This window comes from Sus scrofa, chromosome 6, assembly GCF_054392235.1.
Source record: "Sus scrofa isolate SSC_HxYL_T2T_F1_AM1 chromosome 6, Sscrofa_HxYL_maternal_Yorkshire_Landrace_v2.0, whole genome shotgun sequence".
Lineage (NCBI taxonomy): Eukaryota > Metazoa > Chordata > Mammalia > Artiodactyla > Suidae > Sus > Sus scrofa.
The window spans coordinates 84506988-84525856 of record NC_139388.1 but is presented as its reverse complement, the minus strand read 5'-3'; the positions used below and the strand labels follow the sequence as shown (position 1 = coordinate 84525856).

Below are 18869 nucleotides of genomic sequence, written 5' to 3'. Positions count from 1 at the left end.
TATAAAATGATCCTACTCAAGTTTGAAACTTTTGAAACAGTAAAAATCTACCTCAATTTTCAATCTGACTATTAAGAAATTATTTTTTCATAGCTCTATAATTACAATCTCCTAGATCCATGATAATCTTTTTTCCTTTCAGGGTTCAAGACAAGAGTAGCCATGTTGCAACATGTCCATTTAAAAGAAATAAAAGTTTCCTCAAGGTACCCAAGGGAAGTGTCCAAGAAAAGGCTGGTCGATTACTTGTTGGAACTTCATGAATAAAACTCATGACCTAAAGATACCTTCTTTGAATTGGGTATACTTAAGTATAGTTCATAGGTTGTGTGTGTGTGTGTGTGTGTGTGTGCGCTTAAGTAGTGTATAGGGTATATACTATTTGTAGACAGACTGTAAAACCCATAACAAACTCGGTATTTACTAATACTGGTTATACTAAGTTATTAGTGAAAATGGGAGGTAATGGTGCTAAATTTAAAAAGACCCAACACCAATCCATGGATTCCTCTGAATTAATTTACAATTGAAAAGCAATTCTAAACCAACCAGAAATTCTTACATTGAAGATTAGCCCCATTTAACCTTTTAGCTATCTAACACTAATTTTCTGATTCATGTTTCAATGGGATGTTGGGAGCTTGTTTAAATGTAAACAAGACTGGATTAGAAGCAAGGGCTTGGGAGAAGTGGTGGTTAAAGGAAAGTCAGTTCTTGATAACAAGAACAAGGAAATGTAAAGAAAGTGGTTAAGCTCTCAAAACATTCAAGTTACTTTCTTAAATCATACCTAATCTTCTTCCAGAGGTCCACATATACACACATGTAAAAAACATCCACAGGAGTTCCCCTTGTGCCTTACAATTAGCTGATTAAGAATCTGACTAGTATCCATGAGGATGCAGGTTCGACCCCTGGCCTCACTCAGTGGGTAAAGGATCCGGTGTTGCCATGAGCCATGGTATAGGTCGCAGATGCAGCTGGGATCTGGTGTGGCTGTGGCTGTGGCATAGCCTCCACCCCTAGCCTGGAAACTTCCATATGCCGTGCATGAGGCCCTAAAAAGACAGAAAAAAAAAAAAAAAAAATCCACAAGCCCACCTTAAATAGAACACCTAAAGACAAAAGTCATGAAAGAGACTCAGAAAGCAGTTTAATGGAGACTGAAATACAAACATTCTGATAGTTGACCTCACTCAAGATCCATAAGATCAGTGTATCTCTAAAAGTCCCCCAAAGTCCCTTTCAATATTTTCTTTCACTTACAAATGTCCCTAAGTGGGCCAACTCAAAAATGTGATTTCTTTTTTTTTTTTTTTTTTAATTTTAGGGCTGCACCCGTGGCATATTGGGGTTCCCAAGTTAGGGGTCCAATCAGAGCTGAAGCTGCCAGCCTACACCACAGCCACAGCCAGTCAGAGCAACCCAGATCTGAGCCAAATCTGCAATCTACACATAGCTCACGGCAACACCAGATCCTCAACCCTCTGAGCAAGGCCAGGGATCAAACCTGCGTTCTCATATATGCTAGTCAGATTCGTTTCTGCTTAGCCATGACAAGAACTCCCAAAAATGTGATTTCATATTTAATTTTACCTTCAAATTTTCCCCCTTCAATAAACCTGATTTTTCTTCCAATAATCTGGGCCTACCTCAATCACTTTATCAGCCCTGGAAGATTATAGACTGTCAATTACAATTAAACATAATTACCAAGTCTTTAACCTGTCACCTTCTTCAAAATGCTCTCATCTCTGAACACTGACCTAAAGTACTCATACATTTTCTTTCTTTTTACTTCCAAACAATACTAGTCCCATATTAATCATACATAGGTGCTTCAAAACCCCTAAAATAGATCACTTAACAGAGGTAGCTGTTACCACCCCAGGCCAACTCATAGCTCCCCTCTCATTACAGAATGGACATCTATGTTTAACATAATTATACCACTGGATTGGTCAACCAACCTGGGACAAACAATGGATCCCTAAACACATTCTTTCACAAATGAATGTTACTCTAAATAACTCTGTCTCTCTCTCACTTCAATATCTTTGTTATTCCGATTTTCCCTCTACTCTTCCAAGGAGCAGGTAAGATTAAAGAGCATTCGTAGGAGAGAACCCCCAAAGGCTTCTGTTGATGGTCTCATAAAAACAGAATGTATTCTCTGCCTCTGAAAACCAGTCTGGAGCTCCATTACTGCTAGGAAAACAGCTCCATCAGCTTTTCTTCTATTCCCCCGGGGAGAATAAGTAGAGACACACTACTTTTCCTGAAGTTACAAGACCCCCGAAATCATCCCAGAAAACCTCTAAGCACTGATAAATCATTGGCCAAGATATCAAAAAAAAAGTCACCTCATTCCAAGATGTTGGGCATACTTCTCCAAACTGAGACCACCACTCTTTAGAATCTTGTCTACTGGAGTTTTGCCTCCCAGCACTTCTTGCAAACCCTTGTGTCACCCCTTCTGACTTTCCACTGATTTTTCAGCTGTTTAATTTTAAAGTGTATATAATTTACCCATGAGAAGTCAAGATCTTTAAAAACAGGAAACAAAGGCAGACAACAGAAAAATTTCAGTACACAAAGAGAAAGTTCTCAAAAGGATATCAAATTATAATACATTTCACTAACAGAAGGAAGCTTTATACTTACAGTCGGTACATACTCAGATGGAAATTTGTTTGTCGTGTAGGATATCAGGAGACATGTTTTACCAACGGCACCATCGCCCACAACAACACACTTAATCGTCTGCATTGCTGAAACAGTTTTGTATCCACTTTAAATATTTCAAATTTGATGATGACCTACAAAAAGATTCAAGATATTCATCTTAATTATTTGTACTTACAAATATTTTATTTTCTTCAACTAGCAACAGGTTCACTTAGAGCAAGAACAGAACTAGCACAATGGAGCTCCCGTCATGGTGCAGCAGAAACGAATTGGAACCAGGAACCATGACGTTGCAGGTTCAATCCCTGGCCTCGCTCAGTGGGTCAAGGATCCGGCGTTGCCGTGAGCTATGGTGTAGGTTGCAGACGCGCAGCTCACATCTGACATTGCTGTGGCTCTGGTGTAGGCCAGAGGCAACAGCTCCGATTAGAGCCCTAGCCTGGGAACCTCCATGTGCCGCGGGTGCAGCCCTAAAAAGTCAAAAGACAACAACGAAAAAAACAAAAACCTAGCACACCAACTACTTTGAAGCTAAAAGAACCTAAGAGAAATTAGTGACTTGCAAATAAGAGTCAATTTTCTACGTTTCTGATCCTTGAGAAGTGTTTTTTTGTTTGTTTGAAGTCAAACGTATTGTAAAGAAGAGTTTCCACTGTGGCTCAGCATTAATGAACCTGACTAGTATCCATAAGAACTATCCCTGGCCTCCCTCAGTGGGTTAAAGTTCCAGCATTGTCATGAGCTGTGATGCATGTCAAAGGCAAGGTTCGGATCCTGTGTTGCTGTGGTGTAGGCTGGCAGCTGCAGCTCCAATTCGACTCCTAGCCTGGGAACTTCCATATGCTGTCAGTGCGGCCCTAAAAAGGCCAAAAAAAAGGGTAGTGTCAAGAGAAGCATATTTCTTTTTAGGGCCATATCCACAGCATATGTAAGTTCCCAGGCTAGGGGTCAAATCAGAGCTACAGCTGCCAGCCTCTACCAGAGCCACACCAATGCTAGATTCAAGCCATGTGTGCAACCTACATCACAGCTCACACCAACACCAGGTCCTTGACCCACTGAGTGAGGCCAGGGTTCGAACCTGCGTCCTCATGGATATTAGTTAGGTTTGTTTTCTCTGCATCACAATGGGAACTCTAAGCATATTTCCTTTTATAACGGAAGAGAAGAGGCTGTTTTAGAATGAATCTCGCGCAGAGTATCAAGTGTTATTTTGTGCAACTTTTCCTTCAACATGCCCACACACCTGTATATATGCATACCAAAATGCAATATAAAAGCCACTACTTCAAAGAATGGTCCTTTTAGCCAATCTTAGAGCTATGGTTACTCAGGGTATATAACCAACAAGCAGCAGAACACTACACCCACCCCCCCCACACACACACACCCCATAATAGATGAGCACCACAAGGAACTGGACAAAGATTAGTGTGATCCCTGGTCTCAGCAGATGTTTCAGTACCAAACTGCCTAGTTACTAGTTCAATATACATGGCACGAAGAGGCCAAAACCTACATTTTTATAATGAAAAAGTGAGATCACTCTAAAGCACTCTTACAAATAGGTAACAATTACTTTAATTCCTTTTACTACAGTCCTCCATTCTAAGAAGCTATCAATTAAAAATGCACCAATATTTATTACATTTCATCAATTCTGAGATGCCTGTTTTTACATTTAAACATTTCTAAAATCGAAACTTATCGTGGAGTTCCCTGGCAGCCTAGCATTTAAGGATCTAGTGTTGCCACTGCTATAGTATGAGTTCAATACCTGGCCCAAGAACTTCTGCATGCCAAAAAAAAAAGTATCTCTACTGGAAGGGCCTTATATTTGCTACCAGCTGTTTTTCCCCTCATATTTTGATGGTCTATGAAAACTGGCCTATATGACTTCTTAGAATCAATGAAAATTTTTAACAGTTTTTCTGGAAGAATAGAGAAGAAACACCACCCCCGGTATATCTATTTTATGATAAAGTCCTATTTCAATTATAATCCTGAAGGGGTTACAATTCCTTGCTAATCAGAGCTGCCATTTATTAAATACAAAAATGTCAAGGAACCGTCGAAGCCTGGGATGGATGCCAGGCCTATAATGCTCTGATAGTAACCTTCACAACTCTTTTGTCTGTTCTTTGTTTTTTTAGGGCCGCACCTGTGGCATATGGAGGTTCTTAGGCTAGGGGTCGAAAGAGAGCTGCAGCTGCCAGCCTATACCACAGCCACAGCAATGCCTGATCCGAGTCACATCTGCGACCTCCACCACAGCTCATGGCAACACCAGATCCTTTAACTCACTGAGCAAGGCCAGGGATCAAACCTGAATCCTCATGGGTACTAGTCAGATTCTCAACCCACTGGGCCACAATGGGAACTCCCAACCTTCACAATTCTTAATCACTTATAAATGCCTATTACCATCTCTGTATGTACACATCAAGAGTGAGTAAACCACAGAAATACATACTCTCCTGTTTTCATCAAAACCATCCTGACTACATTTCTCTTTATTTAACCTTCTTTTATTTTTTCCTTCTTTTCTCTGTAATGCACTGGAGATGCACTCATACTAGGTTAAGGATCTTGATCCCTAACCTAAATGAAATTACTTGTCAAATCACACTAGGAATTCCCTGGTGGCTCAGAGGGTTAAGGACCCAGCACTGTCAGTGCTGTAGCTCAAGCTGCAGCTGTGGCATGGGTTCGATCCCTGGCCAGAGAACTTCCACATGCCAGGGGGAATGGCCAAAAAAATAGTAATAAATCACACTAAATAGTGTACTAAATTAATTCTAAAGAATTGTTCCAGAAGAATTTCCTTCACTTAACAGTAAAAGCATAAAGAGGAAATAGGAATGGCTGTCTTCCCAAGGCTCCTTAGTTCACCTCTGAAAAAGAGTGTAACACATTCTGCTAAAAAAAAACATGGTCTTCTGTAGAATTTCCTTCCAATTCAGAGTGGAGAAAAGCAAGCAGAGAGTGTTCTGATCATTATTCCAGGGCAATTGTTTTTACAGAATGTTTAATCATAAATACTGGACAAAAAGTAAGGTTTGATCACTGCAGTAGGGACTGCTAGTAATCTGCCAATTCTTCTTCTCGTCTTTTGCAACAGAATTTTACAGATGCATATCACCCCTAGCAAAGACTACACTTCCTAAATTCTTCTGCAGCTATATGTGACCACTGTGACTTAAGTTCTGGCAAATGGAAACAGAGGTGATGGCTGCAACTTTCAGGACTAGCCTTAAACAGCAAGAGGAATAGTGTCTCCTGTCCCGGCCTTTAGGCTGAAATGCAGGCACGATGATAGGAGCCAAAATGGGAGCCAAAGCAGTCACACAAACTGCAAGACAGAGATTATATGCTAATGGAGTTCCTGTCATGGCTCAGCAGAAATGAATCTGACTAGTATCCATGAGGACGAAGATTCGATCCCTGGCCTCGCTCAGTGGGTTAAGGGTCCGGTGTTGCCGTGAGCTGTGGTGTAGGTCACAGATGTGGCTCGGATCTGGCATTGCTGTGGCTGTGGGGTAGGCCAGCAGCTACAGCTCTGATTCAATCCCTAGCCTAGGAACCTCCTTATGCCAAGAGTGCGACCCTAAAAAGACAAAAAAAAAAAAAAAGAAGAAGAAGAAGAAGAAATTATATGCTAAGTACGAATAACACAATAAATAGGAGGGGCCAGCCCTGTACTGCCTTCCAGGACTTTTACATGAAAAAGACACTTCTCTTCCACTAAGCCCCTAATGCACTGGACTCCTCTGTTACAGCAACAGAACTGAAATCTTAATTACATATTTCACAGACTCTAAGAAAATAATTTTAAAATACATTCTAAATTTAGAGGTGTTAAGTGTAAGAGAAAAAGTCTTAGAATCTATTATAGTAATAGCTAGATTTAATCAATAATTTTACAGTAAACTTGACCATTTTTGAGACTTTGTCTTAAAAACATCTCAGATAAATGCTACTGTTAAATTTTAACTGTGGTTAAAATCAAGTTAATTGTCATCCCTAAATATGATGCTCCTTACCTTCAGTCTACATACGGTATTCACCTTTTTTTTATTTTTTTTGGCTGAACCCACAACATGCAGAAGTTCCCAGCCAGGGATCAAACCTGACTCAGCCAAAACTGTAACCAGAACTAGCAATGACAACACCAAATCCTTAACCTGCTGAGCCACAAGGGAACTCTGGTACTCACTTTTAGCACTTGTAACTCATACTAACAAGCAAATACAAAATCATCAGACTATTTACAAACTTGAAGCTTCTCGTGAAGGAAGAGCTACTATTCCTTTCCATTTTCACTAAAATTCTCTAGGAAATAAGAAAAAATTGAAAACAAAAATGTTCCATGATTAAACACATGAATTTTTTTTTTAATTTTTTAAAAGACATGAATATGATTGCCACATGGCTATATTACAAACTATCTACCACGAGCTGTGATGGAAAAGGTTAGAGCTGGTCTAAAACATTCCAAAGAAAAGAAAAGCCTATAATTAAGAACTGTATTAAAAGAAAATAATTTAAATCTGATTCAAGCTAAATTTGTTTTTTATAGTGTATATATATATATATATATATTTGGAAATTCTATCAAAATGAACTGTCTTCAGGAGACTGTTCACAAATTAACAGCTTTAGAATACGGCTCTTTATACAGTGGAGACCTTAAATGTGGTAACTCTCTGATTCCAGTAAGTATGAGAAAATGTTAAAAATGAGATCATTCTGCCCATCAGTAAACTTCCCAACTACTGAGTTAAAACATACAGATACATAAATTACCCTGTGGCACAGTGGGTTAAGGATCTAGCATTGTCACTGCAGGGGCTTGGGTTGCTGCTGTGGCACAGGTTCGATCCCCAGCCCAGGAACTTCTACAGGCGAGGCCAACAATATATATAGAGAGAGAACAGAATTTGTATTAGAAGTCTACACATAATGTAAGCTTAGGAACGAGGTGACAATATTTCAAATTGGCTATACAGTTTTATCCTTTAAGTGATTTTTAAAAATAGCTCTGCATTCTTAAGAACAAAGTCACTATAACTAAATGCCAATTTTTCTGAGGAAGACCTTTCAGCTCTTCCAATGAAAGATAATGTGTGACTAGAATGCATGTGGGAGAAATGGGCTCTGCAAAAGTTTGGCTAGATCACTAAATAACATTACTACTTTGGGAACTTTCAGAAGTCTGAATCTTCTGAGCAGGAGAAACAGCAACTAAGCCAATCATGCCCTTCTTGCATATCCTGCTTAAAAAGCTAGAAAGAATTTCCAAACCACACAACCTTAAGACATAAAAGTAATTTTCCTAACCTTGAAGTCAGGAAAACCCTGGGTTTTGATCTCTGCTCAGCACTTACTAGTGATCTGGGCAAGTTCTGTTTGGTTTGGTTTTTTTTTTTTTTTTTTTTAATTGAAGTAAAACTGATTTATAACAGTTCCAGGTGTATAGTAAAGTGATTTAATTATACATATCTATCTAAACTTTGGGCAAGTTTCCTTCTTAATCTCTTTTTACTTCAATTTTCTCAAATGTAAAGCAAAACTAATTACAATTTATACCAACACTGTACAAAGTTATGAAGACTAAAATAATATAAAAGGACCTGGCTCCTTGCACATACTCGATATAAATTAATTCCTCTACCAAGTGTGCAAATTAAATCAATCCCACAATACCTATTTTCATCCAGTGGATAAAAATTTGCACTGAACTTTCTACCTAATCAAAACTATTCACACTTTGCACAAAGCAGGCACACCAAAACTATAGGCTAAAATGAACTGAATATATTTGCTGTTATTTAGCTAATGAAAAACAAATCCACCCAAATATTTATTCTTCACCTAAAGATTCTGTATTATTTATTTCTGTATTTCCTGCCTTTTTATTTTCTGTTTTATAGAGCAGGCCCTAAAACCAAGATGTTAACAATATAATTTAGGTATGAGAATAGAAATTATCACTATCTTAAACATCAAATTAAATGCTTTTTTAGTTTACATGAAATTCATCAGTGCCCACATGAAAACTAATGAAAATCTGACAGATGTTAACCTAAAACAATAAAACAGCCAGTTATTGTACCTTCTTCCTATTGGAAATACAAAGCAACTCGTCTACAACTGAAGTCTAGTGGTAGGGTGTGAGAGCTCCCCCTTCCAGCTGCCTGACTCCATTTTAAATGAGGTTTCTACTATTAATGTTCACATTTTTAATACCTTTTGTAATCTTTTTCCTGTTATGCTTGAATTCAGCCTGTAAATCAGCAATTCCAAAGCTATCACCTCAGACAACTGGAGTCAGAATTACCTGAAATCAGTCTGTTAACAATTCAGATTCCTGGGCCCTGACCCCAAATCTAATAAATTAGAACTCAACACTCCCTATGTAATTCTCTAATGCACAGTGAAGTTTGAGAATCACTGCCCTATATGATAACAAGAAAAGATATACCAGTAACACAGAATCTAAACTAAGGTAGAAGTTCCCACTGGGATGCAATGGGTTAAGAACCCAACTACAGCAGCTAGAGGTTGCTGTCAGAGGCAGAGGTTCAATTCCTGGCCTACAAACTTCCATATGCTGTGGGTATGGGCATAGATATTTTTTAAATTTAAAAAATTAAAAATTTTTAAAAATGGACTAAGATATATACTACCAGCATTTTAGACCACCTAGCAGTGAGTTTCTTGAAACTAAAATCCAAATTATCACTGTGAATTACCTGTATCTGTATAAATATCTATATCGGCATGAGTAATGAAAAATTCACATTGGATATTGAGAGATTATGAACCAAGATACCTCAGAGGTGCTTCAGTTACTGGTTCAACCTAAGTATTCCCAAATAATAGTGATAGTGGAGTTCCCTTGTGACACAGCAGGTTAAGGATCTGGCACCATCAGTGCAGTGACTCAGGTCACTGCTGTGGCACAGGTTCAATCCCTGGCCCAGGAACTTCCACAGGCACAGTCAAAAAAAAAAACAAAACACTGTGATAGCGGCAAACAGCACTTACAATGTGCCACATATTGTTCTAAACATATTACACATGTTTATACATTTCATCCTCTCAATAACTCTATGAAATAAGTCCTCTATCCTCCCCATTTCACACTTATGAAATGCAGGGCTCAGTGAACTTAACTAATAAGACCAAGACTCCTGAGCCAGTAAAATGGCAGAACTGGAATTTGAGACCAAGCATTCTGCCAAGGCTCTGCTCTAAAACTCTATACTATACTACCTTCTCCTGAGAAGTGACATTAATAAAAACAAACAAGATCACTGCAAATGGAGTGGCAAGTACGTACCTACGACAGTTGCCAGCACCAAGAAGAGGAAGGCAGAGGAGGAAGCAAGAAACAGGAGTTTCCTGTTTCTTCACCCTGTAGACAACCACTCAATTTTATTGGGGAGAAGGGAAGTGAAAAGAGAGAATCTGTAAGACAGAGTTTGCTCTTCCTCTTTCTATCTATATTCCTACAAATCTTCCATTTCTGAGACTTCCTGAACTAACAGTTCAGACATCTATCAGAAACTGGGCGTGGGTCCCCAGTTAAGAGCATAAATTAAGGAGTCAGACTGGCTCTACCACTCTAGCTATGTGACCTTGGGCTAAGTTATTTAACTGTTCAGTTTTTCCTTATCTAAAAAAAAAACAGTAATACCTTTCTCATAGGGTATGTTGACTGAATACAATAATATATGTAAAGAACTTAAAATAGTGCCTAGCATTCCGGAAATGCTTAGTAAATATTAGCACCTACTCTTGAATGATAAAGGTACTTTTGCTGTACTCTTTTTACTACTAATGTAGTCAAATTTAGAGCTACCATTTTAAAAGGTGGCAATTTTAGAGTCAAGTTCCAATTTAATTAGGACTATTTTGCAAAGTATTTGACGCTTATTATTCCTTTTTTTTGGCTGCACCAAGACATGCAGAAGTTCCTGGCCAGGAGTTCCCGTCATGGCGCAGTGGTTAACGAATCCGACTAGGAACCATGAGGTTGCGGGTTCGGTCCCTGCCCTTGCTCAGTGGGTTAACGATCTGGCGTTGCCGTGAGCTGTGGTGTAGGTTGCAGACGCGGCTCGGATCCCACATTGCTGTGGCTCTGGCGTAGGCCGGTGGCTACAGCTCAGATTCGACCCCTAGCCTGGGAACCTCCATATGCAGCAGGAGCGGCCCAAGAAATAGCAACAACAACAACAACAACAACAAAAAAAAAAAACAAAAAAAAAAAAAAAAAAAAAAAAAAAAAAAAAACAACCAAAAGACAAAGAAGTTCCTGGCCAGGGATTGAACCCTTGCCACAGCAGTGACATCATATCCTTAACCCGCTGAGCTACAAGGGAACTCCACCTGACATGTATTAATAATTTCATGAATTAAAATGTCACCAAATGACCCACTGATGGGGAGGAGGTAGGAAACCAGGGGAGAGACTTTTTTTTGCAATATATATAATGCAGCTCAACAACATGGAGGAAACTAGGCCAGGTATGTCTGTATATCCTATGTTAACTTTCTATTTAAACAATGTCAAATCACTTTAACAGCAAAGAGGCTATGTAGTACCGATTTACCATTCTGCTATCCAGTGACCAGAAAGGTCATTTTGCACCAATAACTAAACGCTATCCCTTTTCAATAACGAAATTCATCTGTACCAGAACTTACGATTGGTATTGAGCAACTTAAGGCATTAAAAATGATTCTGCCGTTCATAAGGAAGATAAAAACAAAATAAGGTTGATTGTCTGTCTACATTCCTTCCCATTAGCTATCACTCCTCCAGAGAGCCACAACAAAACTCTCATCTCCTAGGTTTTTAAATGATTTGGGGGCCCAAATTACCCTTTGAGAATCTCAAAACTAAAGCCCTTTAGTATTCTGGGGTTCTTGAGCTCTACATTTAAAAAGGATATGGAGGAGTTCCCGTCGTGGCGCAGTGGTTAACGAATCCGACTAGGAACCATGAGGTTGCGGGTTCGGTCCCTGCCCTTGCTCAGTGGGTTAACGATCCGGCGCTGCCGTGAGCTGTGGTGTAGGTTGCAGACGCGGCTCGGATCCCGCGTTGCTGTGGCTCTGGCGTAGGCCGGTGGCTACAGCTCCGATTCACCCCCTGGCCTGGGAACCTCCATATGCCGCGGGAGCAGCCCTAGAAATAGCAACAACAACAACAACAAAAGACAAAAAAAAATTAAAAAAATAAAAAATAAAAAGGCTATGGAACGCTTAGTATCACCATCATCATCATCATTATTATTGGCTGGACACCAAATAAAGTCCATCAGACAATCCAACCCTGAGGAAAGGATCTGTTTGGGAGAAAGGGACACTCCCAACTACCCTCTCTTCCTACACCCCATGGTTTATTCTAGGCACAAGGTACAGAACATAAGATTTGAGGTTATTTGCGAATAAGCAAGTGTGTTTTGCAAAAAAATGTATACTCTCAATCGGATTATTATATCCCTTATAAAAGGAAGTCAAATATTAACAGGAAATAGTACGCATAAAAGCCATATCCAACTTTTGGTAAAAATAAATGTTTGGTCTTTGTTCAGGATTCCTGTCATGGAGCTCCTAAAACCCTTGGAATTCCCCTAAATGACTGGAGTATCTTTTGTCATTCACAATGAGCCCCTTCCTGGCAGTGACTTAGGATGAGTCTCCTGGATAGCCTTGAGATGGGACTACTCACCAGAAGGACCAAGGAATGAGCATGCTGGAACTGTCAGCCCTACCTGCCAACCTCAGAAGACAACGGGGGAGGGGATGGGGGGGCCACTGAAGACTGAGCTCTGTGAAAACTGCTGAACAAGATTTATAGAGCTTCTAAGTTGGTGAGCACATCATGCTGGATAATGTCTGCCTAGAGAGGGCATGGAAGCTCTGTGTCCTATGCCCCAAATTTGCAGTCAGCCAGGTAAAAGGCTAGATAGCCTGAGTACCCCAGGCTAGCACCTGAAATGGAAGCAGTCTTATGGGGCTGAGCCCTTAAGCTGTGGGGTCTGGACTGACTCAAGGAGACAGCATCAGAATGGAACTGACAGAACTGATCTCAGAAAAAGACACTGCATTCACACTAACACAAAATACACTAAAAGTAATGCTCTTTTCATTTGAAATAAAGTCCCCTTGAAGTAATGTTTTCATACCTAGGATACAGAAAAGAGGCACTACAGAAATCAAAAGAATAACCTTGAATTTCTTAAATCTTCCCTACCTATCCAATGAAACAGCCGGTGTGCTTACAGAATTAGAATAAAATCTGCACTATTTGTCTCTCCTATCAAATCAAGTCACTTTAGAGAATATGGTTTATATAACTTTTTGCTGTCTCTGAAAAATCCTATTACATCTCCATAGTTTCCTTTCTCCCCCAAAACAAGCAATACATTGTAAAAGGGATGTTTTAAACCTTGAAATAAATGTTTAGCTTCAAATAAAATTAAAAAGAACTTGGAGTTCCCACTGTGGCAGAGCACTGTCTCTGCAGTGGCTCATGTCGCTCCTGAAGCATGGATTCAATCCCCAGCCCAGCACAGTGGGTTAAGGATCCAGGGTTGCCACAGCTATGCTCGAATATGATCCCTGCCCCAAGAACTTCCATATGCCAAGGGTGCAGCCAAAAAAAAAAGAGAGAGAGAGAGAATTTCATCATGAGTTCATCTAATACTACTTTAAAAATAAATAAATAAATAAATAAAGAATAATAATTTTTTTCAGAATTGGAATATCTCTTAATGAATAACTGAATCCCACCATTCTGCAGATATTCTGATCTAAATGCAAAGGACTTGCCCCAATGCCAGACAGTTAACACCAATGTAACTTGACATTCTCTCCCAACTCTTCAGAACTTAGGCAAATACAGAAAAAACCACATAAAGACAGTTCTTTTTGAACTTCATAATCTGTTTTCAGAGTCCTCGATCAGCAGGAAATAACCTTAGAAAACTGTGGCACTCACTCAGTCAAAGAAATTCAACTACTCTCAAATTTATTTTCCCTAATAGAAATCTAAATGAAGCTTGATATGAGCAAGCAGTTTGCCCCAGTTTTCAATAATAAATGTATGCATTCCAATTTGAAAAATAATTTAACATTGGAATTCTACAAAATAACTTTCAATTAGTAAAAAGTAGACAACCCTATGTTGGGAGAGACAGCTTCTTTGGGTCTCTTGTGCTCCTACACATCTTGCTAGGTATGCTAAGAATGCAAGGCCCTGACCACTCTACCTTGGGCTGTGTTTGCAGCAAACAACCTTGAAGGATAAGGTAAAGTCTCCCTCTGGGACAAAGAGCAGGCTTGTCTCCTGCGTGCCATTAAATAGTAGGTTCCCCAAGCTTAGTGTTCCTCAGCTGTGGCAAAAACCCACTGCACCTCCCACACAGAAGTGTTAGGGTAAGGGGAAGCAACACACAACACACTGATCTCCTGCTACCAGCTGTGCCTTAATTAAATTCTTTGTCTCTGACCCAGGAGTCTCATATCTTCTGCGAGGATCCCTAAAACACCCGCTTGTAAGGAGAGTAAAATAAAATCCCCAACTCTGTTTATTTAATTGAGTGAGCTTTGTGAGAGATAATGATTTTGTTGTGAACTTGTATATGTAAATAACATAGCAACTATCTACTTTATTAGAAAAATTATTAGAATAGAGGCTAGGTAAGAATATCTAGTGGCTCAGAAGTGCAGGTTTGCTCCCCAGCCTGAAGCAGTGAGTTAAAGGATCCAGTGTTGCCACAGCTGCAGTATAGGCTCATATTCAATCCCTGAACCAGGAACTGCCATATGCCTCGGGTGCAGCCATTTGAAAAAAAAAAAAAGAAGAAGAAGAAAAGAATTATCAAGTCACAAATATTTTATTCATTATCTAAAGTTTTTAAGTGAAAGCCAAAATCACATCATCAAGAAACGTGGCAAAATAAAAAAGAGAAATTATATATTAACTAGTGTTGCTTTAAATAAAGTTAATAAGATTTTTAACTTTTTAAAAACCAAACCTGGAGTTCCCGTCGTGGCGCAGTGGTTAACGAATCTGACTAGGAACCATGAGGTTGCGGGTTCGGTCCCTGCCCTTGCTCAGTGGGTTAACGATCCGGCGTTGCCGTGAGCTGTGGTGTAGGCTGCAGACGCGGCTCGGATCCCGCATTGCTGTGGCTCTGGCGTAGGCCAGTGGCTACAGCTCCGAATCGACCCCTAGCCTGGGAACCTCCATATGCCGCGAGAGCAGCCCAAAGAAATAGCAAAAAAATAAAAATAAAAATATAAAAACCAAACCTTATCCTGCTCTCTCCTATCCTTAAATAGCTGTGAGTAATCTTTATTTTCCCCCCAGATTCCACTCATTCACCTCTAGGATTAAGTCATTATATGAAGTTAAAGGACAAAGCTTCCATGGTACATGCCCAAAGCCCTGTTATTGCTTTTCTGTTGTTGATCTTTGATGTGAGACTGAGGAATATATGCAAAATTTGGTATTTCACCAAAAAAAACAGTCAAATCAGAGCAGTGGACTCGGGCTGAATGTAAGTGATAACAACACTACTACAGCTTCTGACTGTTGATTAAGACTGGGTTGCCCCCACCACCACTTCCCTAAATGTACTTTCTAGACGTTGCACAAAGCAAAAGTATCTTTGGGCAAAAACATCTCAAATTCTCTCTCCCACAAGAGTTGCAAAATTTGTACCATCTCCAGCTGGCAATTAAATGTATTAACATATGCAAAGTGCTGGATGGCAAACACTAGGCCCTCACTAAAGCAATTATTCAATTCCTCCATTTTCAACCACCTGTGAAAGAAACTGAGTAATAAGAGTTTCGCAGTAAGAGTAAAGAAGTGGGTGTCAAATTAAGGTTGTATGGGTCCTTGAGAGGATGAAAAAGAATCATCAGAGGAAAAAATGCTGACAGTAGTACTCATAAAATGGGGTAAAAAATGTTTTCAGCAGTGCTAAAAGCTTGTTGCGTCAGTTTCATTTCTGAGAATGACTTCATTCCTAAATGTCTGATCTAATGAGAATATGAGTCCTCATCTTTACCACCATGCTGACTTTTCCTTCCTCAAATTGGCAAAAACTATGGGATGCTGGCCAGTCATCATTTTATATTTTATTTGTGAAGAAAAAAATTTACTCTGGTTAGTAAATATCTACACAAGCTACATAATTTTTAAATTTATTATTTCAAAACAATTTGGAAAAACTGAAGAGTATGCAAGAAGGTAAAGGAGTACTAAGTATCTGATTAGAAAAGAAATTACAATAAGATTTTCCCTCAAAATAGTCAAGTTTGTAGATTTATTAAACAAACCTTTATTGCACCTAATAAAGCATTATCCTTTACACAGCCATATCCCCCTATGCCTGGAACAAAGTTCATGACCTCTTGGGGCAACAATCCTAAAATAAGCAAGTAAGCATCATTCCCCCCATCCAAATTCTTTCTTCATAACTTTACTAATACCCACACCCTTACATGCAACTTTCCCATTCTTTTCTCTTAATTTAAAAAGGGCAAGGAGATATTAAAACACTCAATCAAACCTCCCCTCAGTTGGAGCACTTCACTAATTCCAAACCTCAAATCTGAATTTGCCATAGCTCTGAAGTCTACACAACCTACTACCTTACTCAGCCCATCTAATCAACTGCAAATTGCTTGATACTATTTAAATTATCCAATACAGTTTGGTGCTTATTTCTATCTATGCTTTTATTCACATATTCTTTCCAAACCGTAGAGGTCTGGCCTTAACAGCTCATCATATTTCTACCCTAAACTTTCCACCCCAAGATTCCACCTTATCTAAGACACCTTCCCTAACTATCTCAGCTTTTGAAAACTGTTCAAATTCTCTGAACTCCCATGGCAAGGCCTTTCTTAAGTCCTAAATCTCTTATTTCATACTCTTATCCCCTTCACCCTCCATGCTTTAGCTACACCAAGTCTCATACTCCCCACACATGCCAGACACCGTCCTGCCCACAGGACATTTTTATATTCACCAAGGACTCCCTCCCTTGTTGTTTTTTTCCCTCCTGGCCAAGCCAGCAGCATGTGGAAGTTCCCATGACAGGGATCAGACCCACGCCACAGCACCAACCCAAGCCTGCTGAACCACAAGAGAACTCTTCCTTCCCTTGTTCTTAATGCTGTTGTTGACTTCTCACCCTTTGGATCTCAGCTCAAAACATCATCCCCAGAAATCCTCCCCTAAGCACACTATCCAAAATGCTATCTAGCCCCCTCTCTCCTTACTTCTATCAATATTACCCTGTTTATTTCCTTTATAGTATGACGATCACAATGCATAATTATCTTGTTTATGTTATACCGCAGTAAAGGAAGACAGATAGAAAATTAAGAAACCTCTCTGTGAAAGCAGGGACTGCTGTATTCCCAGAACACAGATCAATACCGGACACAGTGGAGTTCCCGTCGTGGCGCAGTGGTTAACGAATCCGACTAGGAACCATGAGGTTGCGGGTTCGGTCCCTGCGCTTGCTCAGTGGGTTAAGGATCCGGCGTTGCCGTGAGCTGTGGTGTAGGTTGCAGACGCGGCTCGGATCCCGCGTTGCTGTGGTTCTGGCGTAGGCCAGTGGCTACAGCTCCAATTCGACCCCTAGCCTGGGAACCTTCATATGCAGCAGGAGCGGCCCAAGAAATAGCAAAAAGACAAAAAAAAAAAAAAAAAAAATACTGGACACAGTAGGTACTCAATGAACAAATGGAAAACACAATTGAGTAGTTAATCATGTTATTTTTATTCACAGGTTTATATTTATTCTAATAGATTTTAAGTTCCCTTAGAGAAAAACTAGGCTTAAATTTTTTATCTCCTTCTTTAGGCACTTAATACAGTAGTGAGCATATATTAAGGTCAAGAGAAAATATTTTCGTTTCTGTTTGTTTGTTTAGGGCCAAACCTGCAACATACAGAAGTTCCCAGGCTAGGGGGTCAAATCGGAGCTTCAGGTGCCAGCCTCAGCTACAACAACACCAGATCGAAGCTTTGTCTGTGACCTACACTGCAGCTCACAGCAACGCAAGATTCTAACCCACTGAGCAAGGCCAGGGATCAAACCCACATCCTCATGGATACTAGTAAGGTTCTTAACCGGCTGGGCCACAATAGGAACTCCCAAAAACATTTTAATTTTTTTAAAACTTTGGTGGCTAAATATGAAAAATGCATGGGATTTTTAAAGACAAATAATTTTGAGTTCCAGTTTTAGCTCCACTTTAATGTATATGACCCTGGAGAGTCACTTCTGTATCATAATTTTCTCATCTAAACAATAACATCTAACTCACAAAACCACTATAAAGGGAAATGAGGTAGTGTATACAGAGCAATTAACTGTCACCTGGCACAAAGTAAAAACCTAATAAGGCACCTTATTCTTACACCCAATTAAAATTTTCAAAAACCAAAATGGCCCTATGATAAAGATCAGAACACCACTATTGTAAATGAAAGCATCTAAAAACTGAGAAAAATTCTTACTTCTACTTGACAGGGTTATTTGCTAACATGATCAAGCCTTTTTAAAATCCCCTCACTCTGACCTCATAGAAACTCACTGTCATATCTGTAGCAAGAGGATTCAGAATGTTACAGAAAGGGTTGTAATTCACCTTTAAGAGGAGACAAAATAACATTAATTAATCATACAACAATTTTTTTTTTTTCGGTCTTTTTGCCTTTTCTAGGGCCGCTCCCGCAGCATATGGAAGTTCCCAGGCTAGGGGTCTAACTGGAGCTGTAGCTGCCAGCCTACGCCAGAGCCACAGCAACTCAGGATCTAAGCCACGTCTTTGACCCACACCACAGCTCACGGCAACGCCAGATCCTTAACCCACTAAGCAAGGCCAGAGATCGAACCTGCAACCTCATGGTTCCTAGTCAGATTTGCTAACCACTGCTCCACAACAGGAACTCCTCATACAACAAAAATTTACTAAGTCTCTAATATGCCCCAAGAAAGACAATATAGAGTAGCAGTCAAAGCACAAAATCTTTCAAGTCAAGCAGCCCTAAGTTCACACCCCATTTTTTTTTTCATTTTTTTTCTTTTGCTTTTTGTTTTTTTCTTTTTTTCTTTTTTTTTTTTCCTTTGCAGCCACAT

At 39.6% G+C, this 18869-nt stretch overlaps 1 protein-coding gene and 1 long non-coding RNA gene across 6 annotated transcripts in view; one reads left to right on the top strand and one right to left on the bottom strand.

Moving 5' to 3' along the window:
- The window catches only part of CDC42 (cell division cycle 42), a 54869-nt gene that overhangs the window by 17828 nt on the left and 18172 nt on the right, over positions 1-18869 (bottom strand). For 4 of the 5 annotated variants that reach the window (XM_005656040.4, XM_005656039.4, XM_084958772.1 and 1 more), the window contains exon 2: positions 2665-2819. In XM_005656040.4, coding sequence (XP_005656097.1) covers positions 2665-2769 — 105 coding nt within the window. In that variant the 5' untranslated portion in view covers positions 2770-2819. 5 annotated transcript variants of the gene reach the window in all.
- LOC146402595 (uncharacterized) lies at positions 7075-14956 on the top strand. Its single transcript, XR_014807232.1, has 2 exons — positions 7075-10680; positions 11017-14956. It is a non-coding gene; the product is annotated as an uncharacterized LOC146402595 (long non-coding RNA).